This window comes from Echeneis naucrates, chromosome 12 (genome assembly GCF_900963305.1).
Source record: "Echeneis naucrates chromosome 12, fEcheNa1.1, whole genome shotgun sequence".
Lineage (NCBI taxonomy): Eukaryota > Metazoa > Chordata > Actinopteri > Carangiformes > Echeneidae > Echeneis > Echeneis naucrates.
Window position 1 is genome coordinate 19,321,850 of NC_042522.1, and position 11,198 is coordinate 19,333,047.

Genomic DNA, 11,198 nt, shown 5'->3' on the forward strand with positions numbered 1-11,198 from the left:
CTTGTGTTATCGTGTTTTCCCTGAAACTTACTTTGTTTGTGAGTCAGTTGTGTAGATCTGTCCCAGTCTCTGAGTCAAAGACTCAGAATCAGGGATTGTGTGTGACTCTCCTGTTGGAAATATCAAGGTCAAACTGGCGGCTGATACCGGACCCCCGGGGCTCATGGTGCTGATGTGGCGTCGGTCCGCAGCCCTCCATTGGTTTATATCGGCGTGCTTCTGAACTTATGATTGGTCTCCGGTTTTAATCCCTCTTGAGGGGGTGGAGCCCCCCATGAGAGGAGACTGAAAAGCTCTTTAACCAGAGCCCTTCAGCAGAGCAGCTTCTCCACAGGTACTGTACCTTCTTCTTTCTCCTCTTCATTCAAAGTTGTTTGTGAGTTCATTTGTTGTGAAGCTGATGGAAGCCAAACTGCTCATCGTTATTTCATTCACAGTTAATCTGACGCAGTGAAACTCTTCAAGGTTTGAAGTCGCAAAGCTAAACGAACTAATATGAAGCTGAGAAGTTAGAAATAAAAGAAAGAAATGGATGTTTGTTAACTCGCCTCTGTCCTCTGAAGAGGACGTCCTGCACCTAGTTAAAGGTCAGACTGGTCTGTGGTGGTTTTGGTGTAATCCGGATCAGAAGCCCACCTGTTCCACGTGTCAGTTAGCAGCCGAGGATTCAGACCGGACACACAGTCTTCTGTCCAAAGTTGGCTCGGAGAAAATGTCCAAAAATGATTCCGCTCGTCTATGTTCTGCTCGTGGGGGGTCTGGGCTTGCAGCTGCCTCATGGGGGGGTCTCGTCTTGTGATCAGTTCAGAATGTCACTGGGTTGTCAGCCAGAGACTCGGGTCTTGGCACCGGATCCTGGCAGCACCGGGTTCTGGTCTATAAATAATATTCTCACTGACCTCCACAGAGTGAGTGGAATGTAGTGGATGAAAATCATGTGATTGCACTGTTAGTCCTCTGTTAGCAGATCAGTGCAGGCCTGTTTCACCCCTGACCAGGATTAACAGGGCAAAGATGTCCTCCCCCTCCCTCTAAAGTCCGACACCGTGTGTGTGAAGGACGCCCCCGACACACACACACATTATGACTTTAATCAGGTTCACACTGAACAGTGAATTGTTTCGATGGATTCCATCTGCAGCTCTAATCTGAGTTCTACCTGATCCAGGTTTGGTTAAACCTCCTTTCTGTGGGGGGGGGCTGATAATTCTAAGAAGCTAAGAGCATCTGTCAGACTCTCTAATCTCCTTACTGTATTGAACAGAAACCTTCAGGGGAAACAGGCTGAACAGCTGAACTTCCTGTTTTAGAGAACAGACGTCATCATGTAGCTGCTGATGGTCGATCTGATTGATTATCGGCAGCCGTTCAGTTTCTAGAATTTATTTAAAAGTGGCTTCTATCCACTGACAAATCTGCAGGTCAAAGGTCATGTAATAGAAATGGCGTTAAAGACGGTGTGACATCATGGTGGCGCTGTGCACCTGCAGTCTGTCTCATCCCATGTTAAAGGTTTTATTGTATTTCTTTTCACCTCCAGCTCATTTATTTCTGACAAAGAGTTTCCCGACGAGCAGAAAGATGGCGAGCTCCTTCACGCGCCTGATCTCTGGCCGCAACACGGCCGTGCTGTTGGCCAGCTTGGGAGCGGGAACGATGGCGACCAGCTTTTTGCTGAGTGAAAACAGCTCTCTGGCTGCTGAGGCCAAGAAGAAGCTGTACCCTCCCAGGTAACAAAGACCAGGTCAGGAATCGGATCATTATGGACAGGCGTTTCAGCACTTCGTCACCAACAGCTGAATGACCTCGTCCATGTGCTCAAAAGTGAAAGTGTCCCATGAAGCTGCAGTGTCAGTAAACGCACCGCAGCATGAAGAGGTCGACTCTCAGGTTTCAGCAGCTTGACCTTTGACTCCCTATCTCTCTCTCCTTCACACACTCCTGGGTCACTTCATGTCATGAGCGTCCTCCATCTTCTTCCCCTGCTGTTGTCGATCAAACCAGTTCGTATTGTTTCAGCTTGCCGAGTTACTCTGCAGGGCCGCTGAAGGTTATTTTTATTGTTTTAAATGAGTCTCTGATGTGAAATATCAGATGTTAGCATTCATCGTTATTCCCATTCCCATCTGTCTGTTCTCAGCGGACGTTAAATCTCATCAAAAACACTGATTCAAATTTTATGCAAACTTTTGTGCTCAGGGGTCAAAGGTCAGGGTTGTGATCTGAGCTGGTCCGTGACGACGGTTGTCATCAGACTTGTTTACTTCCTGCCCTGCAGCTCCGACTTCCCCGATCTGAGGAAACACAACAACTGCATGGCTTCGGCTTTGACTCCCGCCATTTACGCCAAACTGAGGGACAAGCTGACCCCCAACAACTGGACCCTGGACCAGTGCATCCAGACCGGCGTCGACAACCCCGGACACCCGTTCATCAAGACGGTGGGCTGCGTGGCTGGAGACGAGGAGAGCTACGAGGTAAGAGAGGTCAAAGGTCAGACTTCCTTCACCTCTAACACCCTGAACCTTCACCCCTGACTGTGCCCTCCCCCATCTGCAGGTGTTTGCCGATCTCTTCGACCCCGTCATCAAAGACAGGCACAACGGCTACGACCCCAAAACCATGAAACACCCCACGGACCTGGACGCCTCCAAGGTGCTGACCCGTTATCGTCCCCTCCATCGTCCCTCCATCTGTAGCATCCCTTCAGCTCTAACACTGCGTCCCCCCCCCTCCAGCTGACCAACGGCATGTTCGATGAGAATTACGTCCTTTCGTCCCGTGTTCGGACCGGACGCAGCATCCGCGGGCTGAGCCTGCCGCCGGCCTGTTCGAGGGCGGAGCGCCGCGAGGTGGAGCGGGTGGTGGTGACGGCCCTGGCCGGCCTGAAGGGAGACCTGGCTGGACGGTACTACAGCCTGGGAGACATGACGGAGAAGGAGCAGCAGCAGCTCATCGACGTGAGTTTGTCCAGTTGGTGTCTTTCCCCAAAAATCATGTCTCATGCCTGTCTCTCGGGTTGGACACATGTTCACACGTCATATCTCATTTGACTCAACAAGCGAACATCAGGTGGTTGTAAAAAGAAGTCGGATCACATTGAAGTCTATGGGAAACTGTCCCTCCTTCTGCCTTTATCCACTAAAGCTCCGGCGCTGATTTAGCTTCACCTTTAATTGATCTTTGTGCTCTGACCGTTTCACGCTGCACCACATCAGGATCACTTCCTGTTTGACAAGCCCGTGTCTCCGTTGCTTACCTCGGCCTTCATGGCCCGAGACTGGCCCGACTCCAGGGGGATCTGGTAAGGCCAGTGCTGTTCTGGGAGGAAAGGAAGTGCGGTCCAGTGCCAACATGTTTCCTGATAGAGAGCGTGTGATCGGTGGAGTCCTGGTGTCGGGGTGGAGGTCGTGGTTTGGTCCAGTGGTGGAGGAAACACTCAGCTCTTTGGCGTGTTGTAAAATAAACCTCCTGAATCCCAGCAGAGTGTCGCACAACTCAACCTGGAGCCAAACTCCACTCTTCCACCGCCGACTTCACCAAATTACAGTAAAATCCTTCTGCTGCTCTTTAATGCCCCCCCCCCCAACTTCCTTTTCTCCTCCCCTCCCCCTCCTCCCCCCTTCAGGACCACTTCCTGTTTGACAAGCCAGTGTCTCCATTGTTGACATGTGCCTTTATGGCCAGAGACTGGCCGGACGCCAGGGGCATCTGGTAGGATTCCTCCATGGCTGCTGCGCCGTTACTCAGAGTTACACCTTCTTTGTTTTGGACGCATGTTGGGGGGAACAACACTTTCTGGTAGCTCAGTGTTGTGTGCATTAGTTTGTGTGTGCTTGTGTTTTGAAGTGTCTCCGATACCTGTGTGATATGTTCATGGCCGCCGAGTCGCCTCCAGGAAATAAAAGCACTTTCACCCGCAGAGCTCCTCATTTAGCTGCTTCTCTTCAGGCACAACAACCAGAAGACCTTCCTGATCTGGGTGAACGAGGAGGACCACACCAGAGTCATCTCCATGGAGAAGGGAGGCAACATGAAGAGGGTGTTTGAGCGATTCTGCACAGGACTCAAACAGGTGGAGAAACACTGAGACTCACACCTGAACTCTGAGACGGCAGAATGTAATGAAGTCTTCGGCACAGCACGATATCATTTTTTCTAACTGATGCTGGTCTGACAGGTGGAGCATCTGATCCAGGAGAGAGGCTGGGAGTTCATGTGGAACGAGCGTCTGGGCTACATCCTCACATGTCCGTCCAACCTGGGGACCGGCCTCCGGGCGGGAGTCCACGTCCGCCTGCCAAAACTCAGCAAGGTAACAGCCAAACTCAGGCCGTCAGGACTTCTCTGACTTCATTTATCTGACTTATTGACTGAAAACGCTCTGCAGGACCCCCGTTTCTCCAAAATCCTCGACAACCTGCGGCTGCAGAAGAGAGGCACCGGCGGCGTGGACACAGCTGCCACTGGAGACACCTTTGACATTTCCAACAACGACCGTCTGGGCAAATCTGAGGTGACCATCACTCACTACTCTCAGATGGTTTTTGGTTCTGTTTTCTTCTGACTATAACTCTTCAGAATAAAACAATGAGCACACTGTTCTGCTGCAGAAATGGACTTGTGGTGCGGTTTCTTTTCAGGTGGAGCTGGTGCAGCTGCTGGTTGACGGCGTCAACTACCTGATTGAATGTGAGAAGAAGCTGGAGAAGGGCCAGGACATCAGAGTCCCGGCTCCTATCGCTCAGTTCAGGAAGTAAACCGCCGGACTCAGAGTGCCATCAGTGTTGGCAGGAGGTCAGCTCTCTGCTCGGTCGCTCCCTCCCAGACTGAGCTGGTGGAGAAACCTCTGAACGGCCGCCGCTGCAGAGGAGGCGGCTTCTTTACGCCACCGTCAGATTCCATCTGTAGGGATGATCTGCTGTTAGGGGGAAAATTCTACCTCAGGTTAAGGTCTTCACTGTAACCCTGACTTCAATAAAGTCAGCAGTCTGAAAGCTCTTTTTGTCTAATTTACTCTTAGAGAGACTTTTGGTGTGTTTCATGTGAGATGAAAGAAAAAATACTAAATTTTAAAAAAGGTGCTAAGTGTGTTACAGCTGGAATAATTATTACTGAAGGACATCAACCCTCTTCTCTTTAGGTCGGCCATCTTCCCATTGACTGCAACACAAGCTTACAAAAAGAATCCAGGACAAGCGTTATGTGACGATAATAAACAACAATACAGGTTCGAGTAAGCATCAGTCACAAGTCTTTATTCATGATGAGCCTCTCCTTATTGCCTTCATACTGGCTGTACTAGGATTCATCAGCGAACAGGAAATGTGGACCATCATTGTGTTTATGGGGCCGTGGAACTGCTGCTTTAACGATGAAAGCCTCACCAGCACAGCTAAAAATCAAACACGAGAGCAGACGAAGAGCAATCCTGTATGTTTTTAATCATTTTAAAGCCAAGCTTGGTCTCATTTCTCCTGAACAGCTTAAAGATCAACTCATAAAAAAGAAATTGCTACGTGCCGCAGGACTCTGTCTGACATCTAGTAGTTAGATCGCCAATCTCCCTTCTGCACAAAAACGAATATGTAATGTTCCTGGGACAGGGGCCCTGGGACAGAGGCCCTGGGACAGAGGCCCTGGGACAGAGGCGGAGGGATTTTAATAATAAGGGGCTTTTCTTTGTTTTTCCACATTTCAAAATACAAAGGACACCTCATAAATTTCTGTGTAAGTAAAATGTACTGCAACAGGTGAGAACAGTGCATCTCAGAGGGAAAACAGAAAAGGTAAATAAAGATATAACATACACAGCATTAAATGCTGGTCAATGCAGAACACCCCCCCCAAAAAAAAAAAAAAAAAAAAAAAAAAAATTAAATCTGCATAAGCTAACGATTAATCTGAGAGAACATTCAATGTTTAAGAGAGCAGAAGCACTTTATTCGTTAATTCTGACTATTTTCTTTCCAGGATGCCAACTCGGACCAGTTTTCTTTTTTTTTTTTTTCTAAAAAGAAATCAGTAGAAAGAAGTCATTACCAAACCATAAGGTGACGCCTCGAGGCCACAGTCTGCCTATTCACCATAAAGACCTGCCTTTTCCTTTTTTTTTATTTTTTTCCTTTTTTGGCAAAGTGAAACAGAAAGATAAGCCTCTATCAAGGAGTGGTTGGACAGTGCTAAAACAATGCAGGTACAAGAGAACGGGGCTTCTCTGTGTGGTTTTAAAGATAAGAACAGAGAGTCGGGGGGAGCTCTTTGAACAGGAAACAGAAAGGAGGCCAGAGCAGCCATCAGTGTTGTGTCGTCAGTCGACAGGTCGTTTTTCACTGTGTTTCTTTGTGAATTCCTCAGCGTTTTTCATGAATTTTGCGCGGTCCTTAGTGTATTCCTCTGCCAGGTCGGCCCTCAGCGGGTGTTCGGGCTGAGGCATGTTCACCAGAGAAATGAGACACTGGATCACTGGAGGAGAGACGTCACAGAGAAATATGTTCAGCATCAGAAATCAAGGTGTCAAAGCTAACACCACGACACTGATGAAGTTAAATTCGTTTCCAGTGTCTGAATGCAGCTGCTAAAAATCTTTATATTTTTCGTGTCTTTGTCTGAAGGGTCTGGGTTTCAACAATCTCCCTCTAGTTGCTCGTAGATGTGAATGGTTATCTGTGTCGGCCCTGTGATAGACTGGAAACCTGTGTTGTGTTTATGACAACGCTAATCTGAGCCGGAGCCCATAAACGCCTCTATCTGCTGCAGAGTCACTGTTGCTGATGTAAATGTGACATCAGCAGGTCTTCTCCGTCTCTTTGTGGTGGGAATGTGTTTCCAATCTGACAACGTTCTTACACATTCAGGGATAACTGTGTTAGCTCCAGAGGGAAACATCTGGCTCTTAAGCTGCTAAATGCTTTTTCTTCTATGTTAAGCAGCTGCTCTCTGACTGGCTGTTTGCTCAGCAGGAAATGGATGGAGGCTTTTTACAGACTGCTCTCTGAAAGCAGCTCTCTGCTATGAGGCTGATCAGTTTATCTGATTGTTGATGTCATTTCTCTTTAGAGTCAAAGTTTTGCAGTAGTAACAGATGTGTTGGCAAACATGACATCATCTCTGCTAACCGCTGAGGTTCTGGAGTCTGAAGTTCCCCAAATCCAATTAAGAGCAAACACTAATGTTGCTTATCAGCTCTGAAGTGATGCTGGTTTGCTGCCAATCCTGCAATTCATTATCATCCTCAGTGATTCTTCTGACAATTGTCTTCTAGCCAAATCAGTTTGTCTGTCTTAAAGCTTCTCAGTCATAAAAAAAAAAAAAACTCTTCAAGTTTCTTTCTGTCCAAAACTCAACATGTTCAGTCTGCATTGATATAAAATGGAGATTTGTTATTTTTAACAGTTCACTTTGTTGACTAACCATTTCAGCTCAGCAGCTGAAAAACAAGCATGCTCATGTTTGCTTACGTCTCTTTACTCCGTGCTGCAGCTCAGTAAACAGCCAAGTACAGCAAGATCTTACAACAGTTAGCAGACTGACAAAAACACGGTCTGATGTATGAAACCCTTGAGGATTATAAATGAAGATATGAATTATAGATAAGCGTCTTTGGCAGAAGGCACAGCGACCCCCCCCACACCCACCGTGGCAGGTCCTTGTGGCCGGCTTCCAGTTCTCCACACTGATGATGGGCAGGCAGACCTGACCCTTCTCGTCGATATTGGGGTGGTAGATTTTTGTCTTGAAGGTGATCTTGGGAGGCTTGAAGGGATACTCGGCAGGAAAGATAATCTCAATCCGAAATGCTCCTTTGTCATACGGAGCACAATCCTGGTAGAGAAGAGAAATTTACAGATGTAGAAACAAACAAATAAGTTTATTTATTTATTTAATTTAAGGCCGACTTATTATTAAAAGGAGGTGAAAGAGTCTGAGGACATATCAGCAGCTGCAGGTCTGTGTTGGTGTGGTCAACTCTAATATTTCAAACTGCTTTAAAAAGAGTCTTAAATGTGCATTTGATGTTCTTTTCAAAGGGAGCAGAGATGGCGTTATCACTCACAGGAACAATGAGGCCTTGCCAGGTTAAGATATTTGCTTCATCCACTTGAATGTTGCGGAAATGCCTCGTCCCAGATTTGCGGATGTCATCGAGCTCCTGCAAGACACAAATATGAAAGATTTAAAATGGAATGAAATTATGGGAATAGTGAGACCTCGTTCACTCATGGAGATTGCACCCACAGTGGCCACTTTATTGGGTACTCTGTACAGTTGCTCTGCCATAACATCTCCTTTAATTTGCCTATAATGTTCTTTTAATTCACCAGCGAGGTTACAGTGATGATGTGCTGCAGCGTTCAGCTCTGATCATTTTATTGTGGTTTAATAAATGACAGGAAAATTGTGGAAATTACTTTCAGTTTTCATTGTTTACTGGCAGGAAGGAAGAAATCTTTCACTATCAGCAGATGCCTCAGTGTAACTTTACCTGAAAAGTAAAATGGTCAGGGGAATTCAGGAGGCGGCGACAAAACACATTACTGGTGTTTTCACAAGGGAGGGGGGAATTCCTGAAAACACCGATTCAATTTATACCCAAGTGAAACTTAAAGTATGACACTGTAGAGCTGAGCAGTCACACAGACTTCAGATTTCACAGAAAGTCATAATGCATCATCACATATCAGATTGAGTTGTGATCAGGTGACTTCCTGTGATATTCTCACATGCTCTAATTTGGAACGACTTCCCAGAAAGTGAAAGTAAGCTTATCTCTTTATCAGGACAAGGATCGAAAAACCTTTGACCGGTGCCACAGTTGCTGTTTATGTATTTTATTTTAAGCTCACGAAACAGAAAATAACAGTGTCCTAAATATTTAAGTGTAATGGCTGTAAAGGTTGTTTCTTTCATTTCCACTTTATTTGCCCAAGCTGAGGAACACAACTCAACTTGTCACGATGTGATGTCCATAATCATTTGGCTGATGATGGTAATAAAAATGATTTCTTAGAATTTGCCCTGTGTTTAGTGTTAAAGCAACACACTGAAAACAATGAACAGCGGCTGAAGAATAAATTTGTGTTATTTGGGGGAGAGGGGCCTTAAAAAAAAAATCACAAACTACCAATTAATTAATATTCCGCCAATCGATTAATCGACCTTTTTTTGTTGTTGTCTTTGGACCGACTGCCGTCCAGCTGAATGTGACGTCACGCCCGAACCTAAAAAAGTCTCCATGTTTTTGACTCAGCTGCTGCTTCAGACGTTAGCAGGCGCGTTCACGGCTCCGGCTCTGGTTCGGTCGGTTTGAGCTGCCGGTGTCGAGTCGACGTCAATCGGCGGCTCTAACTGACTAACCAACCAACTAACTAACCAACTAACTAACTAGTTGCTGCCGGAGCCACCGCCTGTCGTCCTTTCATTTTCTCGGACACGCCGACGACAGACGGTCGGATGGTTCCTCCCGGTGCGCGGGTCCGTGGCTACACGCGCACGTCCGGCGAGACAAGTCGTTAAACCGTCCTAAACCTGAATAAACGCGTTGTTAAGTCGTATTTTTCCTTTACCTTGCCCAGTCTCCTGGTGGTAGTCATTGTTGAGCCGATCGTTTCCTTCTTCTTCTTCCTGTTTCTTTCCCGTCCTCTTCCCTTCTTTGGGTGTTGTTTTCTAATGGCCGACCGTTGGCGTCCCCGCGCGCTACCGCCACCTGCCGGCCGGAAGTCACACGGTTAAACCCGGAAGCACGGGGAGAGGTGGAAGTTCTAGCTTTTTATATTTAATCAGAAAAATATAATATTCTCCTTAGACCAACCAATTTTTGTCTTCTGTAGTGGACATCAGCGTTTTCTTGATTCCTTTAATACAATACTTCGCACCTGACACAGAGAGAAAACATTCAAACATGTATAAAACAGAAATGTTTCATGTTGTCCACTGCAGTGCATGTGTAATAACATTTTAAACAGTTTTAAACGTTTTTTCTTTGAAATTTGTCCTTTACTGCCCCCACGCTTAACTTAAGTCAAAATGAAAACACTTCTCTCCCCACCCCCAGGTCTCAGGAGGATATAGACTTATTCATCTCAAAAATATATATACATATATTTAAATTTGTGTGCTAATTGTCTAAAAAAAGGTCAGTTTCTACAGCTTCTAATATTTTTTTAAGAATATGAGAAGATTTCATCGTCATATAACTAATCAGAAAGTCCAGATAAGAATCAGAACGTTTTTATGGGCAAGTACATTATAAACATATGGTTTGTCTAGGTTTCAGTGCAGGAATCAAAACATAATCAGGATTCAAATTGATAAAATAAGTGAGAAAATTCCAATAAGATGAAACATAGATATAGATTTGTTCAAAACTGTTAAATTTGTATGTTACAGTAGGACGTTTAAAGAGACACTGCACACAGAAAATAGCAGGCAAAAATAAAATATAACAAAAAAGTTCTACGAGTAATTGCTTTGTAGAAGTATGTGTGCAGTAATAGTAATAAGAATTAATAATAATAATTAAAATTGAGCTGCATGTATATAAAACTGTCCCCAAAAAGGGCTGAAAATAAATTATGACATAAACAAAAGAAAGAAATTCTAAAGACTTAAAATACAAGAGGGCCAAGACCAGGATTATAAACACGAATATACAGTTCTTTCTGAAAAAATGCAATAAAGTCTTTTAATCGTTTTAAAAATATCCAACGTAAGGTGTTGTGTTGAAATGAAGAGCAGCTTTCAAACCCAGTTATTTTCTGCTGCCCCCTAATGTTGTGTTTATTACATTTGTATGTTCATTTTCTTCATTTTTATTTCAGTCACCATTTGAAACTCTATTTTTCAAAGATACACAAGCGCTTTTAAAACAGTGCAGTGTATAGTTTTTGGGATGCTACATAATTGATTTTGCCCTGACAGGAGTGTGATCATCATTTTACAAACAGACGTGCTGGAGTTTGGATCAAGGCAGTGATGGAGGAAATATTCAGATCAATACCTCTTTGTAAAAATACCCCAAGTATAATAAGCACAATATACTTGTACATATTATAGGGGGCTGGGAATAGTTTTACCATTTTATAGATTCAAAACAGCTCTAAAAAAATACATTTTACAAATTTTGATTTACAACTTTTTGCTGAAGTTGATTAAATAATAAATAACACGTTCACACTGAAGAAACGCTTTAACTTCTT

General features: G+C 44.9%; 2 protein-coding genes across 4 annotated transcripts; one reads left to right on the forward strand and one right to left on the reverse strand.

Moving 5' to 3' along the window:
* Window positions 1–259: 259 nt before the first annotated feature.
* ckmt2a (creatine kinase, mitochondrial 2a (sarcomeric)) lies at window positions 260–5,013 on the forward strand. Of its 2 annotated transcripts, XM_029515199.1 has the most exons (10): window positions 260–334; window positions 1,541–1,730; window positions 2,279–2,477; window positions 2,560–2,655; window positions 2,700–2,960; window positions 3,629–3,714; window positions 3,952–4,075; window positions 4,181–4,315; window positions 4,391–4,516; window positions 4,644–5,013. In XM_029515199.1, the coding sequence occupies exons 2-10, from the start codon at window positions 1,582–1,584 to the stop codon at window positions 4,758–4,760; spliced, it is 1,293 nt and encodes a 430-aa protein (XP_029371059.1). In that variant the 5' UTR covers window positions 260–334; window positions 1,541–1,581; the 3' UTR covers window positions 4,761–5,013. The 2 variants fall into 2 exon arrangements, with proteins under 2 accessions (XP_029371059.1, XP_029371058.1); XM_029515198.1 differs by lacking the exon at window positions 260–334 and having other exon boundaries at window positions 428–1,730; window positions 2,739–2,960; window positions 4,644–5,011.
* A 411-nt stretch (window positions 5,014–5,424) lies between these two features.
* On the reverse strand, window positions 5,425–11,063 carry LOC115051662 (ubiquitin-conjugating enzyme E2 L3-like). 2 transcript variants are annotated; one of them, XM_029515200.1, is made up of 4 exons: window positions 10,971–11,063; window positions 8,057–8,152; window positions 7,638–7,824; window positions 5,425–6,465 (listed from the first exon to the last, which is right to left on the reverse strand). In XM_029515200.1, the coding sequence occupies exons 1-4, from the start codon at window positions 11,046–11,048 to the stop codon at window positions 6,311–6,313; spliced, it is 516 nt and encodes a 171-aa protein (XP_029371060.1). In that variant the 5' UTR covers window positions 11,049–11,063; the 3' UTR covers window positions 5,425–6,310. The 2 variants fall into 2 exon arrangements, with proteins under 2 accessions (XP_029371060.1, XP_029371061.1); XM_029515201.1 differs by lacking the exon at window positions 10,971–11,063 and adding an exon at window positions 9,567–9,706.
* Between the last annotated feature and the right edge of the window lie 135 nt (window positions 11,064–11,198).

Coding starts and splice junctions, on each gene's coding strand:
- LOC115051662 (XM_029515200.1), bottom strand. CDS start 11,048: ATGTACAAGTATATTGTGCTTATTATACTTGGGGTATTTTTACAAAGA. Junction 8,153..10,970: donor TGAATATTTCCTCCATCACT/GCCTTGATCCAA, acceptor TGTGTCTTGCAG/GAGCTCGATGACATCCGCAA. Junction 6,466..7,637: donor GGCCACAAGGACCTGCCACG/GTGGGTGTGGGG, acceptor TCTCTCCTCCAG/TGATCCAGTGTCTCATTTCT.
- ckmt2a (XM_029515198.1), top strand. CDS start 1,468: ATGGTGGCGCTGTGCACCTGCAGTCTGTCTCATCCCATGTTAAAGGTT. Junction 1,731..2,278: donor AAGAAGCTGTACCCTCCCAG/GTAACAAAGACC, acceptor CCTGCCCTGCAG/CTCCGACTTCCCCGATCTGA. Junction 4,316..4,390: donor GCCTGCCAAAACTCAGCAAG/GTAACAGCCAAA, acceptor AACGCTCTGCAG/GACCCCCGTTTCTCCAAAAT.